Source organism: Diplotaxodon limnothrissa, linkage group LG2, assembly GCF_057381915.1.
Source record: "Diplotaxodon limnothrissa isolate DT_005_m linkage group LG2, D_limnothrissa_male_GT1.1, whole genome shotgun sequence".
In the NCBI taxonomy this organism is placed as follows: domain Eukaryota; kingdom Metazoa; phylum Chordata; class Actinopteri; order Cichliformes; family Cichlidae; genus Diplotaxodon; species Diplotaxodon limnothrissa.
Genome location: NC_140597.1, coordinates 40,222,619 through 40,240,118, shown reverse-complemented (window position 1 = coordinate 40,240,118; position 17,500 = coordinate 40,222,619). Strand labels below are relative to the sequence as shown.

The window sequence follows — 17,500 nt, the reverse complement described above, 5'->3', positions numbered from 1 at the left end:
CAAAAAAAAATGTCACTTGTTTGATACCAAAAAACTGTCACAACAACATGAAGAAAAAAAAGTTGTGCTATACTTTCACCATGAAGGAATGTGAGTTGCAGGAATGGATGTGAGTTCGGACTCAAAAACAACTTTCCTAAAATTGAATGGAAATACTGCAGCCATCACAGACTTGTCTGACTGCTGAGCACTGAAAGCACATGATTAAAACACTGTTGCTTTTAAAATACTGTGAAACACTTTGTCATTTTTTTTGTGCAATATAATGCTGTGTGTGGTGAAGTCTTAGCCGCGGTTCCTACTGTTGCTGAAGGCTTTCATTTCAAATTAACATATCCACCTTCACATGCTGGCATTTTGTTTGCGTTTTGTTCAACAAAGTGCTGGAAACAGTCCTCAGAGAATTTGGTCCATACTAATATGTTAGCATTACACAGTTCCTGTTATCCACTGAGCATTTTCAAAGCAGTTGGAAACAGTTGGTAATTGGTGTAAAATGGATATGTTATGAAAGGAAATCCTTCTCTAGATCATACTTCTATTTTACAGGCATATTTCCACCTCAGTAGATTTAATTCTGTTACAAGCAAATGGGATTTTACAATTTCTCTTCAATTTAAGTGTCCTTTTGCAGCATCTATACATTCTCTTATATTCTCTTGTCTCCCCAGCTGTTCTATTCAGTCACTTTCATCATCTCCTGGAAATAGTTGAGCATTTTGGAAACTGTGCTTATTTGCTTTTTTTAAGGTGGACCTAAAGCAAGCAGCTTAGCATAAAAGCTAGAAAGTGAGAAACATTGTCAATGTTCACTTTACAAAACACATAATGTTTAAGAAAATGTTACTTTAAAGATGCTGAAAAGTAAAGTGTACAAATTGATACCGAGGTTATACACTCACTGGCCACTTCATAGGTTACAACTTCAGGGAACCTTGAGAACTACCTTAATTATTTGCAACATAGTTTAAGGAAGGTTTTGGATAAATTCTTAATACAGCATCACACCGTTGCTGCAGATTAGTCAGCTGCACACACATGATGCTAATCGCCTGTTCCACCACATCCCAAAGGTGCTCTATGTTCTTGTTTTCACCAAATTCTGACCAAACCATCTTCATCTGATCATCAAACCAGGCAATCTTTCTATTATCCAATTTTGGTCAGTCCACATGAATCATAGTTTCAGTTCCCCATTTTTAGCTGAGAGGAGTGGCACTCAGTGTGGTCTACTGCTACTATAGACCATCTGATTCAAGATTGAATGCATCTGGTCATTCTCCTCTGACCTCAGGCCATCAAAAACGTATTTTGTCCCAGGGAACTGCCACTCACTGCATATTTTCTCTTTGCCAAACCATTCTCTGTAAACCCTAGAGATGGTTGTGTGGGGAAAATCCCCAGTGAATCAGCAGTTTCTGAAATACTCAGACCAGCCCATCTAACATAAATAACCATGCCATGTTCAAAGTCACTTAAAACACTAATTCTTACCCAGTCTGCTGCAGGTGGAAATTAACCAGGTCATCTTTAACATGTCTACATGCCTGCCGTGACTAGCTAGGCAGATATTTCCATCAACAACTGAACTGATATACTTTATGAAGTGGCTGGTAAGTGTGTGTTGGTCTATTTCTTGGCAAAGATTGCATTTTTATTAGCAGATCTGTCAATTTCTTCATGCCAATAAACAATCAGTATGTAACCCGTGTAAAATGATCAATTATTTTTGCACAAGGGTGGCTGTAGCTCAGGTGGTAGAGCAGGTCATCTACTGATCGGAAGGTTGGTGGTTCGATTCCCGGCTTCCCCTAGTCTGCATGCCAAATATCCTTGGGCAAGATACTAACCCGAAATTGCTCTCCGATGCATTCATCGGAGTATGAATTTGTGTGAATGTCAGTTGTGCTTGTGCGAATGGGTGAATGCACAAGTTGTGTAAAGCGCTTTGAGTGCTCAGAAGAGTGGAAAAGCGCTATATAAGAACCAGTCCATTTACCATTTACCACAAGTTAAAATATGTTAATTTGCAAATTCAACCATTCCTTGTATATAGATTTTCTCATCCAAGCTAGTTACTTTGTTTTAAACTAATCAGCTGCTGAATCCGTCTTTTTGTTGTTTTCTAAATCTTAAACTTATCATTTTACACTTTGCAAGCTAAGCACACTTCCCAGAATGTTAAACTAATCTTTTCTTCTCCTCTTTCCTGATGACAACTCCTCACAAGCTTTGTCTAGAAAACTCTTTGATTTTATCTTCATTAAAACAGCACATGAAAATTAAGAACCATCATCTAAGTTCTGACATCATTTTTCTCTCTGAAACCATTCAGTCCAACGTTACAATACGTAGCGTGCTCACCGACTGTTTTCAACAACTTTTGTTGCTTTTAGGAAAAATAAGTACAAAAGCATACTATTAAAAAAGGTCCCAGCATCCTCTCAACAAGACCGGCACATATAACAAACATTATAAAACGATCACGCAAACGCACACATACGCACACACTCACACATGATGCTCTTTACCCCTCTCTGTTTAGAAGTAAAGAAGCCAGAAAACTACAGCTGATAATAAGTGTTCTGATGTATAGGATAATATTTTAAAATGACTGGTTTACAAAAAAGTATTAATACAACTTGATTTTTCCCTTTTTTCACCACCAGAGAACTTGAAAGACAAACTTACATTAGAAGAAAACACACAGCCATTGTCTTGAAATAATAATAAAACAAAATATGATATTACAAATAAATTAAAAACAGCAATACATTACACTGATATAAGCAACCCAACTTGGTTTGAGCTTTTACATTCAAAATCAGCCCATTGTTTGGTTTCAAGAGTCACACTTTTGCCTTTTTCAAATGTTTCCAAGCCAAAGTATGGCGCTTTAATTTAAAAAACTTTATCTTACTGCTTTAAAAAGATGGAAAAATTAATTAAACGAACCACAGCTAAACTGAACTCCAATGTACTGAAACTTAATTTAAAGAGAGAAGCAGCAAACAAATGTACGTTAAATCAGCTGCTCACTGAAACTACATAGTAATTATGGGCACGGCTAATCTCTACCTCACAGACCACCAAGTGGTCACCGCCATCACCCACACATCCTGCCAATTCATTTGATGTTGAAAAGTTTATTCCTTTGTTCCCCTTAAGACTCCCAGCACTGCACACCGTTCAGCATCTAAAGCCAATCAGTCAAATATGACACTAAAAAAATAAAAGATGATATTTTTAAGTTGTGTTTTTAATTATCAGTGTGTTTTATTTCTCATTAGTTGCTTGGGGAGTAGGAAAAATATTCAGTGCTGTAAACAGGTTTTTGATTATTGCTGAATTAGTCTGTTTTTACTGTTGTTTAATGCTGGTGTAACCGAATGGAATGGCAATTATTTTCTTAATAATGTGCTTTAGACTCCAGCATGACAGAAATTTTCCCCTCACTTCCACACTTTAATAACCAGCTATCTCCACATGGTGGCAGCAGTGACCACAAAAGGCAGAGGCAACAAAGAAAACGGGGAGAAAGAGAGCAGACCAGCTGCAGATCGAACCCGTCCCTGCCCGTTGTTTCTGTTCCACTTGGACCCGTTTCTGTCTCGGCCTCGAGGCGGCTTTGCAGGGTTGGAGGCGGGGTTATTTGAGGGTTTGGTGTAGGGTGGAGAGTAAGGCCCATAACCTGGCCAGTCATGATTGTACCTTTCGCCATGATCTCCACCTCCTGAGCCACTGCCTTCCTCACCTGAAACAGGAAAAGCACATTTTCATCTGAAATATGGAGCAGATATAAGAATATCAAGTCAAAATTTTAGGAACACTCACTGTCCATGAAGTCCATGTCCTGTCCACTCATAGCATGCCTCAGTTTATTGGTCACCACCCTCAGCTCCATGATCAGCTGCCTGGTCCTCACATCTGGACGTGCAATATCCACTTCCACCTCAGGGTTATTGATCTGGCTCACCAAACCGTCACCTGTCACATCTGGCAGGTACCTGAGCATACGCACAAAGAGGCATTCACATACATAGTAGCTTATTCTCTGCTATTTAATTTCCTTAAGAACACTAAAGGTTTATGTGCAGTGATACCCGTTGTAATCAAATCTTTAATGGCTAGGCTCTAGAGATGGTTATGGCCAATCAGTCCCTTTGCTTTAGTCCAGACAGAAACATCTCAGCAGTCATCATCTGATGGATTGCTGTGACATTTTGTACAGACACTAACAGTCCCCAGAGGATTAATCCCACTGACTCTGGTTTCATGTGGCTGCCTGGACCACTGGGCTGACATTTTCGGTACAGAGCACAATGTTTCAGCAGCTATTGGTTTGTTTTATGTCAAGCTTTATTGAATTTTTAATAATGCATGTATCACTTTTTGCTTATAAGACAGTTAGCTGCACCATATATATTTTTAAAGTTACAATCTGGAATGCCCAAAGGACATTTCACAGTTATTATCACTTATTGTATATGTGATAATACAAGATAATTATAGCACAGCCAGCACATCTGGTTTGTGACTGAAGATGGATGTGCTTTTATATAAAATGCTGACTGATGACGGTGGACAATCAGTTCCCCTCTTTCTGTGTAACACACTCACTAGTGTTTCTTCTCAAATGAGCTTGATTCATTGGTATGTACACAGAACAAGCAGACCCAGGTAGAGAACATGTGGGTGAGTGGCGGTGGCATAATTAAATAAACTCAGTTCCATCTGTTGCATCCTTCCACCTCTGCACCATCACTCACTCACTCCTCCTCCTCCGCCTGTACAGACCCTCCCCTCAGCAGCCTTTTGCTCTGATCTCGCTCACCTCCCCCGGGTCTGCCCGTTCCAGCAGCGGTCCTCATTAGTGACGTCGGCAGCCATCTTCTCATCGTTGCAGATGGTGTGTGGGAGGGACACCCAGAAGCCCCGCATGGGCCGCAGTCGCTCTTTCAGCTCGGTAACCTGTGTGGAGGTGGAAGGAAACTGGCTATGACTCAGACATGGTTTTAAAGTATCTTTGTATGAAAGCTGCAGGGCTGATGCTGGGTAAAGGTAAAAACCTAATACAGCTTTGCTTCTGGGTCAGCTCTTAAACGACATTTCTTTTCAGTCTTATAAACAGATATAAATATCTAATACCCCCTTCGTCTGTGCTCTGATCTGAAGCTCTTTTTATTTAGGCATTTCTATCTTGCAAGACCACACTATTCACAGAAATTCTGTCTGGGTTCTAACCACAGGACTCTCTGTTATTAGTCGCTCTGACTTATTTTAGTGTTTTGGGGGGTTTTTTTCCCTTTTTTTCCCCCTCTTGATCTGAATCAGATTCATGTGCAGAGCAAACATGTGCGACATTCTTACAGTTTTTTCCTGATATATTTAAAGAATGCTCAACACAAAAGGGTAAATTGTGCACCATTAAAACAAGTAGTATCTATTTCTGTATCAACAATGTTCCAAATTGCTCACTGTAACATGTGAAAAGTGGCACTTATCATGAACCCACCAAAAACAGTCATTCATCAGCATCTCGAACCACTTCAAAGGGTTTTATCTGGTTTCAATGTAAGCACTTTGTCTCTCTTAGTGAAAAAGCACTAAATGGCCAATGGATGGTACTTAGCAAGCACCAAATGGCAAATACAGCAGAAATACAATAATTTTAGGCCTTAGCTGATTTCTTTTCTTTTTTTTTACCTTTATTGACAGGTAAGTGCAACCCAAGATTAAGAATTCCTACTGGTACCACGTCACCGTGCTGTTTGCTCCTTACCAATCGATCCAGGTTGGTGCCTGCAGCAGTGGTGGGTTTCTCTTCAGGAGTGTAGGTGCGGAAAGGCCTCCTGTTGCCCCCGGACTCTTTGGGCGAGCGTTTGGACCTTGCTGGAGCTGGCCTGGGGTTTCCACAGCCTTGGAACACCTGAGGTACACAGCAAGAGCAGTTTTAAGATTAAGATTAAGAAGATTCTTCTATGTTGTGTCAAGAAAACTGTATATTCTCGAACTAATATGTGATTTCGTAGAATTTCTTCTAACAACACCTAAAGAATAAGTGCAAAAGGCTCAGTGCTTTCTTCTAAGAGAAAAAAGGTAGCTTTGATGTAAGTTTTGAATTAAAGCTTAAAAAAACACCAGGGACCTTTGATTTCTGGGGAAAAGAGTCAATGACGTCTACAGACAAAAATGTTGTAACTGAACAATGTTGAAAAAGCTCCCCCTAACCTCAACAGTCACGCTCTATTAGAGTGCAGTCGCACAAAGCTGGATTGTAAAGCAGAGAGCTGTCTGTTCCTTAAAGCACTACCAACACAAACCAGGAGCTTCTCTGTTTCTAACAAGACGTGGGTGTCTCTCTGGAGGATTCACTCCTGGGATGTCTGCCATGTTTTAATCATACTCCGAGGCTATCATGTTCTCATCTTTACTGCATGCTGTCTCATTAGAAAGATTAAAAATGAAATTAAACAATAATTAAGATTACAGCTTTTGCTTGAATATCGAAGAAGATCATTTGCATGTCCTCTCAAAGGTTCAGTTAACATTTCACTCGATTGATTCACAATTGCCAAACTCTCGGAAAGCAATAAAAAAATATAACAATGCTCATTTGGTTTTCATTTTTATGTACTGATCGTCTGCTGTGCTTTCTTACTTTGCTGGAGATGCTGACACTGTTTTCCTGCATGTGCATAATGGCCTCTGACACTTTTACAGAGATAGAGTCGGCTGCAAGCTCCATGTTGAAAGGCCCCTCCAGCTTCTCTGAAACCTGGTACAGAGCATCTGAAAAACATAGAGATGGTAGGGTGATAAAGTTTGCTTTGACTTTAGTTCTCACTTTCAGGTAATATACAGAAGAAGAAAAAAACTGTGTGTAGGTGGGCTTCTGTAGAGCCTGATGAATGTCAAGACAGTGGTGTGTCTGGAATCTCCCCCCTGGCCAACCAGCTAAAAGAGTGTGATTTACATCTCTTTAAGGGGTGTTCAGTAAAATAAAGAAGCAAGCTGTCACAATATAAAGCGTGAAAAAGAGAGGAGAATGGTGGTCAGACAAAAGGCTGCATGAGGGTAAAATGGTTTTGAGTTCAGCAGGCATGGATGGAGCGATGAAAGGTAAGAGGAAGCACTCCAGATGAAAAGAAAAAATAGAGGGAATGTATGGGTTTGATGAAAGGAGAAAGGAAACACAGGAAGACAGATCAATTGTGAAGGAGCAGAGAGGCATGAATGATTAATGGAGGAGGAACTCATTAGGGAAAAGGACGTGAAAGTAAATGAGTGACAGGGGCACAAGAAAGGATGCTACTTTTTGGGATGTCTGGTTTAATTATGATGAGAATAATTCAAAGTGCTTAGACGCTGACTCTCCTATGCTTAAAGATCTAAAAATGATGCTGAAAATCAGGTTCTTCAAAAGCTTTAGCTTTTTAAAATGTGCCATCCACTACCTATGAAATCACATATAAAGATACTCCATCACCCACCAATGAAATTGTTCCATTCGGTGTCCAAGTCAGCCTGATTGGCTAAGCAGCCCTTCATCACGTTAAGGCACAATGAGCGGCAGGGGCGCACGGAGGGCATACCTCGACACAGTGGGCAGTACCACTGACGCATCAGGCCACGCACACACTCTGAATCTGCAGTTAACTGAAAGCAAAGGACAGAATAAAATGGATTAAATACATAAACACACAATGACCATTACTTAACAAAGCGGTTTTACATATTTGCAGCTCCAAAAGTCAACCACAGCTGAAGAACTTCAAAGTTATGTTTAGAAAAACGAATTTACTCAGTTACCAGTTCACACTACAGGGCCAGCAGTTTAGTGTGGACTTGTCTGGATAATGATTCACTTCCTGCTGGTAACAAGATGATTTTGTTTTTGCTTCAAAGTTTAGATTAAATGTCTGATAATCTAATAAACAGGATTACTCTATAAAGTCTAGACTAACTATTGTGTTTTTGAGTGACTAGCCGTTTAAACAAGAACATAATGAAAGGATCGCAGGGGCGATCGTGGCTCAAGAGTTGGGAGTTCGCCTTGTAATCGGAAGGTTGCTGGTTTGAGCCCCGGCTCCGACGGTCTCAGTCGTTGTGTCCTTGGGCAAGACACTTCACCCGTTGCCTACTGGTGGTGGTCAGAGGGCCCGGTGGCGCCAGTGTCCGGCAGCCTCGCCTCTGTCGGTGCGCCCCAGGGTGGCTGTGGCTACAATGTAGCTGTCATCACCAGTGTGTGAATGTATGGGTGGATGACTGGATATGTAAAGGGCCTTGGGGTCCTTAGGGACTAGTAAAAGCGCTATATAAATACATCCATTTACCATATAATTGCTTGCCAGTATGCTTTAGACAGCAGAATATCATCAATGCCATCTTGGTATTAAATATTCCACTCAAGATAAGCATGAAGAGATGCTGAATAAGAGCCACTCACCTTTGTTGCTTTGTTGACAATGTCCCGACCAGTGGCAAGCCCTTGAGATAACGCTCTGGCTGCTATGAAAGCCCTCGACACCTGAATGTCAAACCAAAGATAACAGATTAGGGCCCCCCTTTGCCATCCTGCTATATAAGTACAGTATATATGAGCTCTGTAGATTTTACTATATACACACTTGTACACGAAGTTTGCGAGGGACATCCCCAAATGGTTGCAGCTGTTCGGCGTGCTTGCTGACACACTCTAGGTAGTCCTCACTGAACTGATACTGGGGGTTTACCAGAGAGAAGACCCGCTCCACAAGTCTGGACCAGAAATCTGACAGAACTTCTGCCAGACTCACACTTCCCCCTGTGAACAATAGAGTAACAGTTATACTATATAAGAATATGGTTTTTTTTCTTATCTGATAAATGCTTCGAAAAAGAGTCACTGCAGTTAGAATGGATCTCACCACGACAATGCTGTTGGAGAGTATTTAAAGACAGATTTCTCTCATCTTCTTCCAATAAAAGCTATGTTAAGCTATAAAAACCATCAGATAAATTAGTTTGGTAAGTGCGGCCATATTTGAACAGCTAGAAGGACAAAAAAACATTCTCAATATTTATATGCGCTGTTTATTTTGCATTCAGCATACAAATGACTAACTGCTGAAGTGTGTGCATTAAAATTCCAAGGTTTTTGAAGGAAAGTACAGAAAAATACTTTTATAAATACCTGATTGTTTTACTAAAGTGTTTTTCTCCTTGGCTAAACACACAGTACAAGCTATGGAGAAGTCTGATTGACATTGCTTTAAATATCTCACTTAATAATTTTTGATGCATTTGAGAAACAACAGTTTTGGGGGAAAGATGGAGATTTTAGAGCAAACTCTGTCCTTGCTTCTTTAAATAACACTCTAGCGAAGTCGCATGTCTCACTTTGGTTAAAAATATTGTAATCAAAAAAATTTATAAAACTACATAAAATTTATAAAATTTAATAAAACTTAATCCAGTTGATAAATGAACACTTTTTTTTTAATGATAACATAAATCTGAACACTAAATGTTTTCTGCTTTAGAACATGATAGTATCCATAATGTTTTGTCTGCTTGAGTGTTTCTACAGAATGAGCATGTGAATCTCCAATCTGTAGTCTACTATACTGCCTTAAATTAGCCATACATGCTGTTTGGCAGAGAAGGACAGGCTGACTTAGCAGCCTGCAGATGGAGGAGTCAGTGAGCGGCTGTGAAGCCAAAAACAGAACGATCCGGAACAAAAATAGAAATGGTCTGGCATCTGTGGGAATCCAATTCTCGCTCTCCTTTTTTCCTCCAGTTTTTCCTGGCATGTCGGTTCCCCTCAAAAGACAATGATGCTTTTTTTATTGCTGTCTATAACTGCTGATTTACCACAACATGGACGTGGACTGTCTGAACTATACATAAATGTCAGTGTCGGAAGGAATTATTGTACCTCTTTAAACAGAGATCAGTCTTTTTAAACATTTCCCTGCAGTCATTCTTTCCTCGTGGTGGTACTGGAGCCCACTGTAGACTACATATGCCAGGCAGGTTACTTAAATTACTGTTTTAACACTGTGGAATAGAACGTGGATTTTTCCCTCTATGTTGTTTGGATTGGAAGCTAGTGATTGCCATTTGTGTTTTGGATCAGTAAACCATCATTATATCCCTAATCTCCTTCTTTTATATGGCAGAGCCAACCAAAGTCCACTCAGCAGCAAGCCTGACAACCCTGTGCACTTGGTCACTTACTGTGCACTTATTAGGGAAGTTATTTTCAAGGATTATCTGAATTTAATTTAAAACTGCATGTGTAGAACTTGCTAAAAACCATGTACAAAGTTGATTTGTGATATTCTCCTTCTCTCAGTTTGTTCTCTCTTTGATTATGTATCACTTCCTGTTCCTGTTGTTTTTCTGTCAATTTAATTAAAAACGTATACGTAACAACTTTTTTCATAGAGTAATCTTCACATGCTTTATCCAAAGCATACTCTCTGTTGATTCACTCACTAATTACATTCACAGTATTCACTGTCTCTTTAGGGATTTGCTAGCTCAACTTGTAGCCAGCTAGCTAGTAGCATGGCATTTTCACCTGTCCCTCCTGCACTTTCCTGCTCCCAGGGAAAGTGTTACTCCACAGACTCCTTTAGTAATAACGATACTTGTAATGAATGGCAGCAATCTTCCACTCCAGCTTGTTAATCAACCAAAGACTCAGACAGAGTTTTAATTCATTTCAAAGCCTGATGCTTCACCTTGCCCACCCGTGCTGGAAAACTCATAAACCAGTCATATTTGTTATCATTTATAATTTCTGTCTGAATTCTCAGACTTTTTATCTGATTTAGTGCTCAGCTCAGATAAAATAAATATTGTGGGTGATTTTAACATCCATATTAAATGTATTATTAGACTCAGTTGGCTTCTTTCACAATGTAAAAGATCCCACCCACCACCTTAATCCCACTCTAGAGCTTTTTCTGATATATAGCGTTATACTGAACATTTATCAGCATTTCCTTCAAACCCTCTTTTGTCTGATTATTTCCTAATAGCATTTAAATTTACAATGGATTACACAGCAGTAGTATATAGATTTTATCACAATAAATGTATTTATGAAAGTACTGTAACTAGGTTAAAGGATATAATTCATCCACTGTCATCTTCTCCTATGCCTTGTGCCAACACAGAGCAGAGCAGCTACCAGAACACTACTCCCACAGAGGTCGATTATCTTGTTAATTATTTTACTTCTTCACTGCATACGACTCTGGATAATGTAGCTCCTGTGAAAAAGACAGACACCTGCTATAACTCTCAAATGTGCACCTTAAAGCAGACAACTCATAAGCTGAAGAGGAAATGATGTCTCACTAATTTAGATAATCATTTATCCTGGAAACTTAGTTTGCTGCTTTATGAAAAACCCTCTTTCAAGCTAGAACATTTTATCACTGATTTATTAGGGATTAATTAGTGATTAGAGAAAATAAGAACAACTCTAGGTTTCTCTTTCAGCACTGAAAGAGTACTACAGAGCTCTGTTGTTGCAAGCATCACAAATAAAATTTTAACCATTAAAGAAAAAATTTGTCATAACCATCACACAGAAGTAGCATTATGTGCAGCTACTTTCAGTACCATTGATATTTATTTAGACTCTTTTTCTTTCTTTCCTACCATTAATCTTAAATGTGATCAACCTATTTCTATAAATCAGGTATTTACCACAGGCCTTTAATCTGGCAGTTCTTACACTGTTACTTAAAAAGCCACGATTTGACCATTTAAATTTATTCATGTAAATGGAGAGTCCTCTTCATTCACTGAGGTTAATTATGAAGTTCCACAGAGTTCTATGCCAGGACTAATTCTGTTTGCATTATACATGCTTCCCTTAGGAAGTATCATCAGAAGGCATAGCATACATTTACACTGCTATGCAGATGACACCCAACTTTATCTATTCATGAAACCAGATAATACACACTAATTAGTTAAACTGTAGGAATGTCTTAAAGAAATAAAGACCTGGATTACCTCTAATTTTCTACTTTTAAATTCAATAAAAACTGAGGCCATTGTACTCGGCCCTAAAAGCATTACAAATACGGTATCTAACCAGATAATCTGGATGGCATTAACTTGACCTCTAGTAAGACTGTGAGGGATCTTTGAGTAGTTCTTGACCAGGATATGCCCTTCAATGGGCATATTCATGCCTCTCTTCCTTGGAACCAGCTTTCAGTTTGGAGTCATGAGAGTAAACTTTTAAGATTAGGCTTAAAATTTTCATTTTTGATAGAGCATATAGTTAGGGTTGGATAAGGTGACCCTAAATTCTCCTTTAGTTATGTTCCAATAAGTATATGCTCCTGGGGGATTTACACGATGCATTAAGTGTTTCTTCTTCAGTTGCCTTTTTCACTCGCTTTTTTTTTTGTTAGCATGTGTTTATACACCTCTCTGCGTTAAATTTTTAGTGATTCATAATGTTTCGGTCTCTTCCACAGCATGTCTCTGTCCTGTCTTCCTCCCCTTACCCCAACCGGTCGCAGCAGATGGCCCCGCCCCTCCCTGAGCCTGGTTCTGCTGAAGGTATCTTCCTGTTAAAAGGGAGTTTTTCCTTCCCACTGTCACCAAAGCATTTTCTCATAGGGGGTCATATGACTGCTGGGGCTTTCTCTTTTTTCTTTATTGTAGGATCTTTGCCTTACAGTATAAAGTAATTTAAAGCTACTGTTGTTGTGATTTAATGCTATATAAATAAAACTGAATTGAACTGAACTGAATTGAATTATTTTACAATGTCTCTGATCCAACCTAGCTGACATATCTTTGCCAAAATCATTAATTATCTCTATGACTGTCAAGGTGGACAAAGGAGTGTTAAAACCAACCAGAATAATATCTGCGAAGCTCCAGGAAAAGCTCTTGGAAGACGTGTGCGTTCTGGGTGAAGAGCAGGCCATAGGTCTTGGTAAACATCTGGTTCATAGACTTCTCTGAAAGGTCTATAAGTTCTTTGAAGAACTCTGTGCAGAGACAGAAAAAGCAGCGATTAGCTACAAACTGGTCACCCACCCTCTTTTTCTCTAATATCTCGGCCAGGTTTCTATGTAGGCGCTCCCTCACCCTCCTCCCTTCCCTGAAAGATTAACAGCTCAGATCCTGCACACTGGTAAATGGGTTTAACAAAATGTACTCTATTTAAAATCCATCTTTAAGACTCATATGCAGTCTCCCACTCCTTAAGCGTCTTTACATGACTCATCATTATATATTATATAAAAGTGTGAGGAAGGGTGATAGCAGTCTACTGCAGGTAGGAGGAGAAAGTGTAAATTCAGCTCTGTACTGTGGCTGCTACAAACCTGCAGCTGTAGACGCATTATTTGAAACAATGACTGATAAAATCTCTCAGATACAGAGCACTATAAAAATATTTGGGTTTTCCAAAAACTTTATACAAGTTTATAGATTATAAGTCATTATAAACTAGTCTTACAATTCCAGTGAAACCTTTTTTCATAAAGACTTCTATGTCTGTATAACCCTGGCAAAATCATAGCAGCATAATCATAGTTAATTCAGCTTAGACAAGCAGGTTATATATTTTTAATGGGAGGCCTCAACTGGGATTTTCTCCAGTTAAATATGGTGTTTAGCTGCATTATGGAAAATGTTATTTAGAGCAAAAAAAAAAAAAGTTACAGACTAAAATGCAGGATAGCTTGGCCCTGGTTGCTTGATTTGTATCTAGTTTTATAATCAGTCTCTTGTGAGTCGCCACTTGTATGAAAATGCCTCACAGTTGCTGAAATTACATAAGTAACAAGCATTTTAATATATTTGCTTTGCTGTGCTTCAAGCATTTAGCTGTAATTTTAATAGCGCAGAAGTATCATCTGAATTAAATTAGGAAGGTCATTTTATAATTAAAACTCACTGGTTTAATTTTGGGGAGGGTCATTTTTTCACAAACTATGGTATCAAAAGTAATAACTAGCTTTTAATCAGCTTCAAATCAAATAATGTTCCCATTACAAACACAAGAACTACTAAGGTGTCAGCCTCTCACCGTCAAACCTGCGGTGTCTCTGGGTAAAGGTGGTCAAGAGAAACTGGCTGTTGTCTGAAACTGCTTTGAGGAAGTCCCTTTCACTCTGCTGGGCCAGAGTCTCCTCCATCTGACTGGAGCAGCAAGTGTAGTCCTGAGGACAGAGCCGCAGGTGCTCACCTGGAACAAACATAAAAGAAAGGCCATAAGAGAAAGCAAGGATTGATCCCACAGTTAAACCTATGGTGAGAAATCTGATTCCCTTGGGGGTTTTTTAACTATATGTAATTATATGCTTCTACTTTATATATGCACTTGGTTTTGTGAAGCACTTTGTGCTGTTTTTATGACTAAAATGTATTATTAAGTGCAAGGCCAATTTCCATTATGGAGGTCAAAGCTGATTTTTTTTTAGTTTGAAAGTCAATTCCTCTACTTGTCAGTCCATTCAGTGGGGAAATCTTATTAAAGATAACGCTGTGGTAGAAAAAATTTAATTTCCATGCATGAATTATTCAACTTCAATCTGTCTTTCTTTGTCAGCCCAGGTTGGGTCTTTGATATGTCTGAGGTAATGATATATGCAAACCACACACAGGAGGGGGAGATGGGGGGGGATAACACAGGAGTACTCAAAATATGCAAAAGCCTTGAATTCTTTGTTTCTATCATATTGCATCCGACATGAATATTGCGCCTGTTAATAGAGCCGAAAGTCTGATTCCTAACTCCACCCTGGCCGATGTTCCTCTCTGCCTCTTTTGTTCTCCCTGTGTCTCTCACTATTAGCCCTCTCTCATCCCTCTATTTCCATTGCTAAACTGCCTCCCTTCATCCTTCACTCTCCCAGCCATCTGCTCCCCTGGCCCACGGGACAGTGAGCCAAGACTCAGGCAGTGATAGCCCAACATACACACACACATGCACACACACACACCAAATAAAATCTATTCTGCAGTTGCCTCACACACTAAGCTAAATTGCTGTGAAAGAAAAGGAGGGGGGAAAAAACACTTCAAACATACATTTTATTCACAATCACTTTTAAAAGCAGCTCTATGTGTGTCTGAGAGGAGCAGACACATCCGCTCACTGATTTACATGCAAAGCTAAACCTCCAAGAAGTAAGCTACATCTTCACTCTGTCATTTGCACCCTCACATGATCAGACATTTTTATTTTGAACAATTTAACATCTAAAATCCACTTTCTTGTACCCCCCTCCTCTGTTCTACCCCATCACCAACTTCAAATTATTCAAAATCTAAGTGTTTGTAATCCGCATCCAATCTTCTCATTCTCAAAATAAGATTATCAGCGGTGAACAGAGCCTATGGGTGTATATGCAGGGATTTAACAGTGAGCCAGTAGGCAAAGACTAATTAGGGGCGAGGTTCTTTGTTGCACCGGTGTTGGCAATTTGCTCATCCCCTTAATCATCCAATTTAAACCGCACAGAGAGGAGGAGGGGGCGGGTGTAATTTGTTTTAAACCATACTGCATTGTTTCTCTTGGGGGGTAAAAACTCACCGTGGTGATCCTACAACGGCTCTCTGGGGCGTTTAGTGAGTTTGGAGCCACCTTGTACTTCTTTATCACTTTTCTACAGAGATTTGTTGCGTTTGTGTTTATAGGGCATTTCCTGCTACAATATTCCCTTAAAGATGCTTGCAGTGCGGAGCAGTGAGTTTACACTGACCTTAATGTGCATTATGTTATTTTTATCCCATGCTGATGCGCCTACATTTCTGCTGCGACATAACTGCACCCTACCCTGAAATTTACAATTAAACCTTCCCTATATATATATATATATATATATATATATATATATATATATATATATATATATATATATATATACATACACATATAACATTTTTTTTTTTAATATATTTTTATATCATATCATTACAGACTGCCCTATGTGGGTCCCGAGAACTGTATGCTTTAATTTATTCCCGCTTTGCGGTATAGGAACCGTCTTACCAGAAATTTGAGTCAGCGGAGCGGTGCTTGTGCTGTACCCCTTCTCCAAGTACACCTGCCTGGTGTCCGAGCAGCTTCTCCCCGCTGCAGCCAAAGGGCTCCGGGTCCCTAAAAGGGCAGCAGCCGTGCAAAGAAGTACCAGCAGCCGACGACTGGGAAAAGACACCCTGGTATCCATCCTCACTGCAGGACTTGGGGGGGAAAAAAAGCAGACTCCAGTAAAGGATAAAGCCAGACTGTGGTTGCAGCAGCTTATAAATGAATGAATGTCTGGCCGGTTTGGATGCACGCAAAAGTGTAAGGAGTAACGGGATCCCAAATCGTCAGTCGTTTGAAACAGTCATAGTTTTTCCCCAATAAGTGCAATGAACATCCGGGCCGGGCTTTTACATCACAGACAGGCCTGCGTTTCCATCGGCCGTGTTCATTTAATTTGTCCTTCCTGGGAGACCCGCTGTTGTACGTAAATACATGGGAGTGTGAAAGAGGCGCTCCCGGCCCACAGCATCATCTGACAGGCAAACTGCGTCAAACACTCGGGACGTAACCAGGGTGATACCGGAAGGAGGGCTGCTGTCAAAATAAAAGGGGATGCTTGTAGTTGATGGGACAGCCAGAAAGACTACGTAAGGACATAACAAAAACAACAACCGTATAATCATGTTTTTATTACAATTTTTGAGCATTTGAAAGAAAGAGTCCCAATTTTGATTCATACTTTCATTCATTTCACAAGGGAAACTGTTTTACAGCAGCAGCGAAAATAGTAGTCTACAATAGATAAAGAGTATAACTAAAGTAGAAGTGCCACAATAGTGCAAAAACTGATGTATGCATGAGTGATTTTTTAAAAATTACCTCAAGTTAAACAAGAGTAAATGAATGAGCAGGAGACAGGTGTAACAGTGGAGCTGCAAGGAGCAGAGATGGTGGATGAGTTTAAATACCTGGGGCAAGCCATCCAAGCAACGGACAGTGAAAAGGGGGTGGAGTAGGTGGAGAGGAGTCAGGGATGATTTGCGACAGAAGGGCAGCACCAAGGGTCCAAGAATTTTTTTTATAAGACATTAGTGAGTCCTGCTATGATTTATGGTTTGGAAATGGTAATGCTGACAAAAAGATAGGAGGGAGCAGCTTTAAGATCCTAAGATTTTCAGTCGAAGTGATGAGAATGGACAAGGTTAAACTAAGTACATGAGAGGGACAGCTCAGGTTGGACAGTTTGAAGACAAAGTTAGAGAGGCAAGGCTACATGTGCAAAGGAGGGATATTGGACAAAGGATATTGAAGATTGAGCTGCCAGGCAGGAGGAAGGCCACAGAGAAGATTCATGGATTTAGTGGAAGAGGACATGAAGATGATTGATGTGATGGAGAAGGATCCTAGGAATAAGGTGAGACAGATGAAGGCAGATGATCCACTGTGGTGACCCCTAAAGGGAGCAGCTGAAAGAGGATTTATCAGCATACA

General features: G+C 39.8%; 1 protein-coding gene across 1 annotated transcript; it reads right to left on the bottom strand.

Annotated features, from left to right (window-relative positions):
* Positions 1–3,476: 3,476 nt before the first annotated feature.
* On the bottom strand, positions 3,477–16,208 carry gpc2 (glypican 2). The gene is made up of 11 exons (XM_085373685.1): positions 16,031–16,208; positions 14,063–14,221; positions 12,882–13,016; positions 8,631–8,806; positions 8,450–8,530; positions 7,494–7,659; positions 6,662–6,792; positions 5,783–5,929; positions 4,835–4,971; positions 3,835–4,007; positions 3,477–3,754 (listed from the first exon to the last, which is right to left on the bottom strand). Exons 1-11 carry the CDS (start codon positions 16,206–16,208, stop codon positions 3,477–3,479), a joined length of 1,761 nt encoding a protein of 586 aa, XP_085229811.1.
* Between the last annotated feature and the right edge of the window lie 1,292 nt (positions 16,209–17,500).

Bases quoted from the DNA above. Each gene is read 5' to 3' on its own strand.
- gpc2 (XM_085373685.1), bottom strand. From the start codon at position 16,208: ATGGATACCAGGGTGTCTTTTCCCAGTCGTCGGCTGCTGGTACTTCTT. The intron at 6,793-7,493 runs GTGGGTGATGGA...TATGTTTTTCAG, and splicing joins CGAATGGAACAATTTCATTG to ATGCTCTGTACCAGGTTTCA. The intron at 3,755-3,834 runs GTGAGTGTTCCT...TTCCTGTTTCAG, and splicing joins GGACATGGACTTCATGGACA to GTGAGGAAGGCAGTGGCTCA.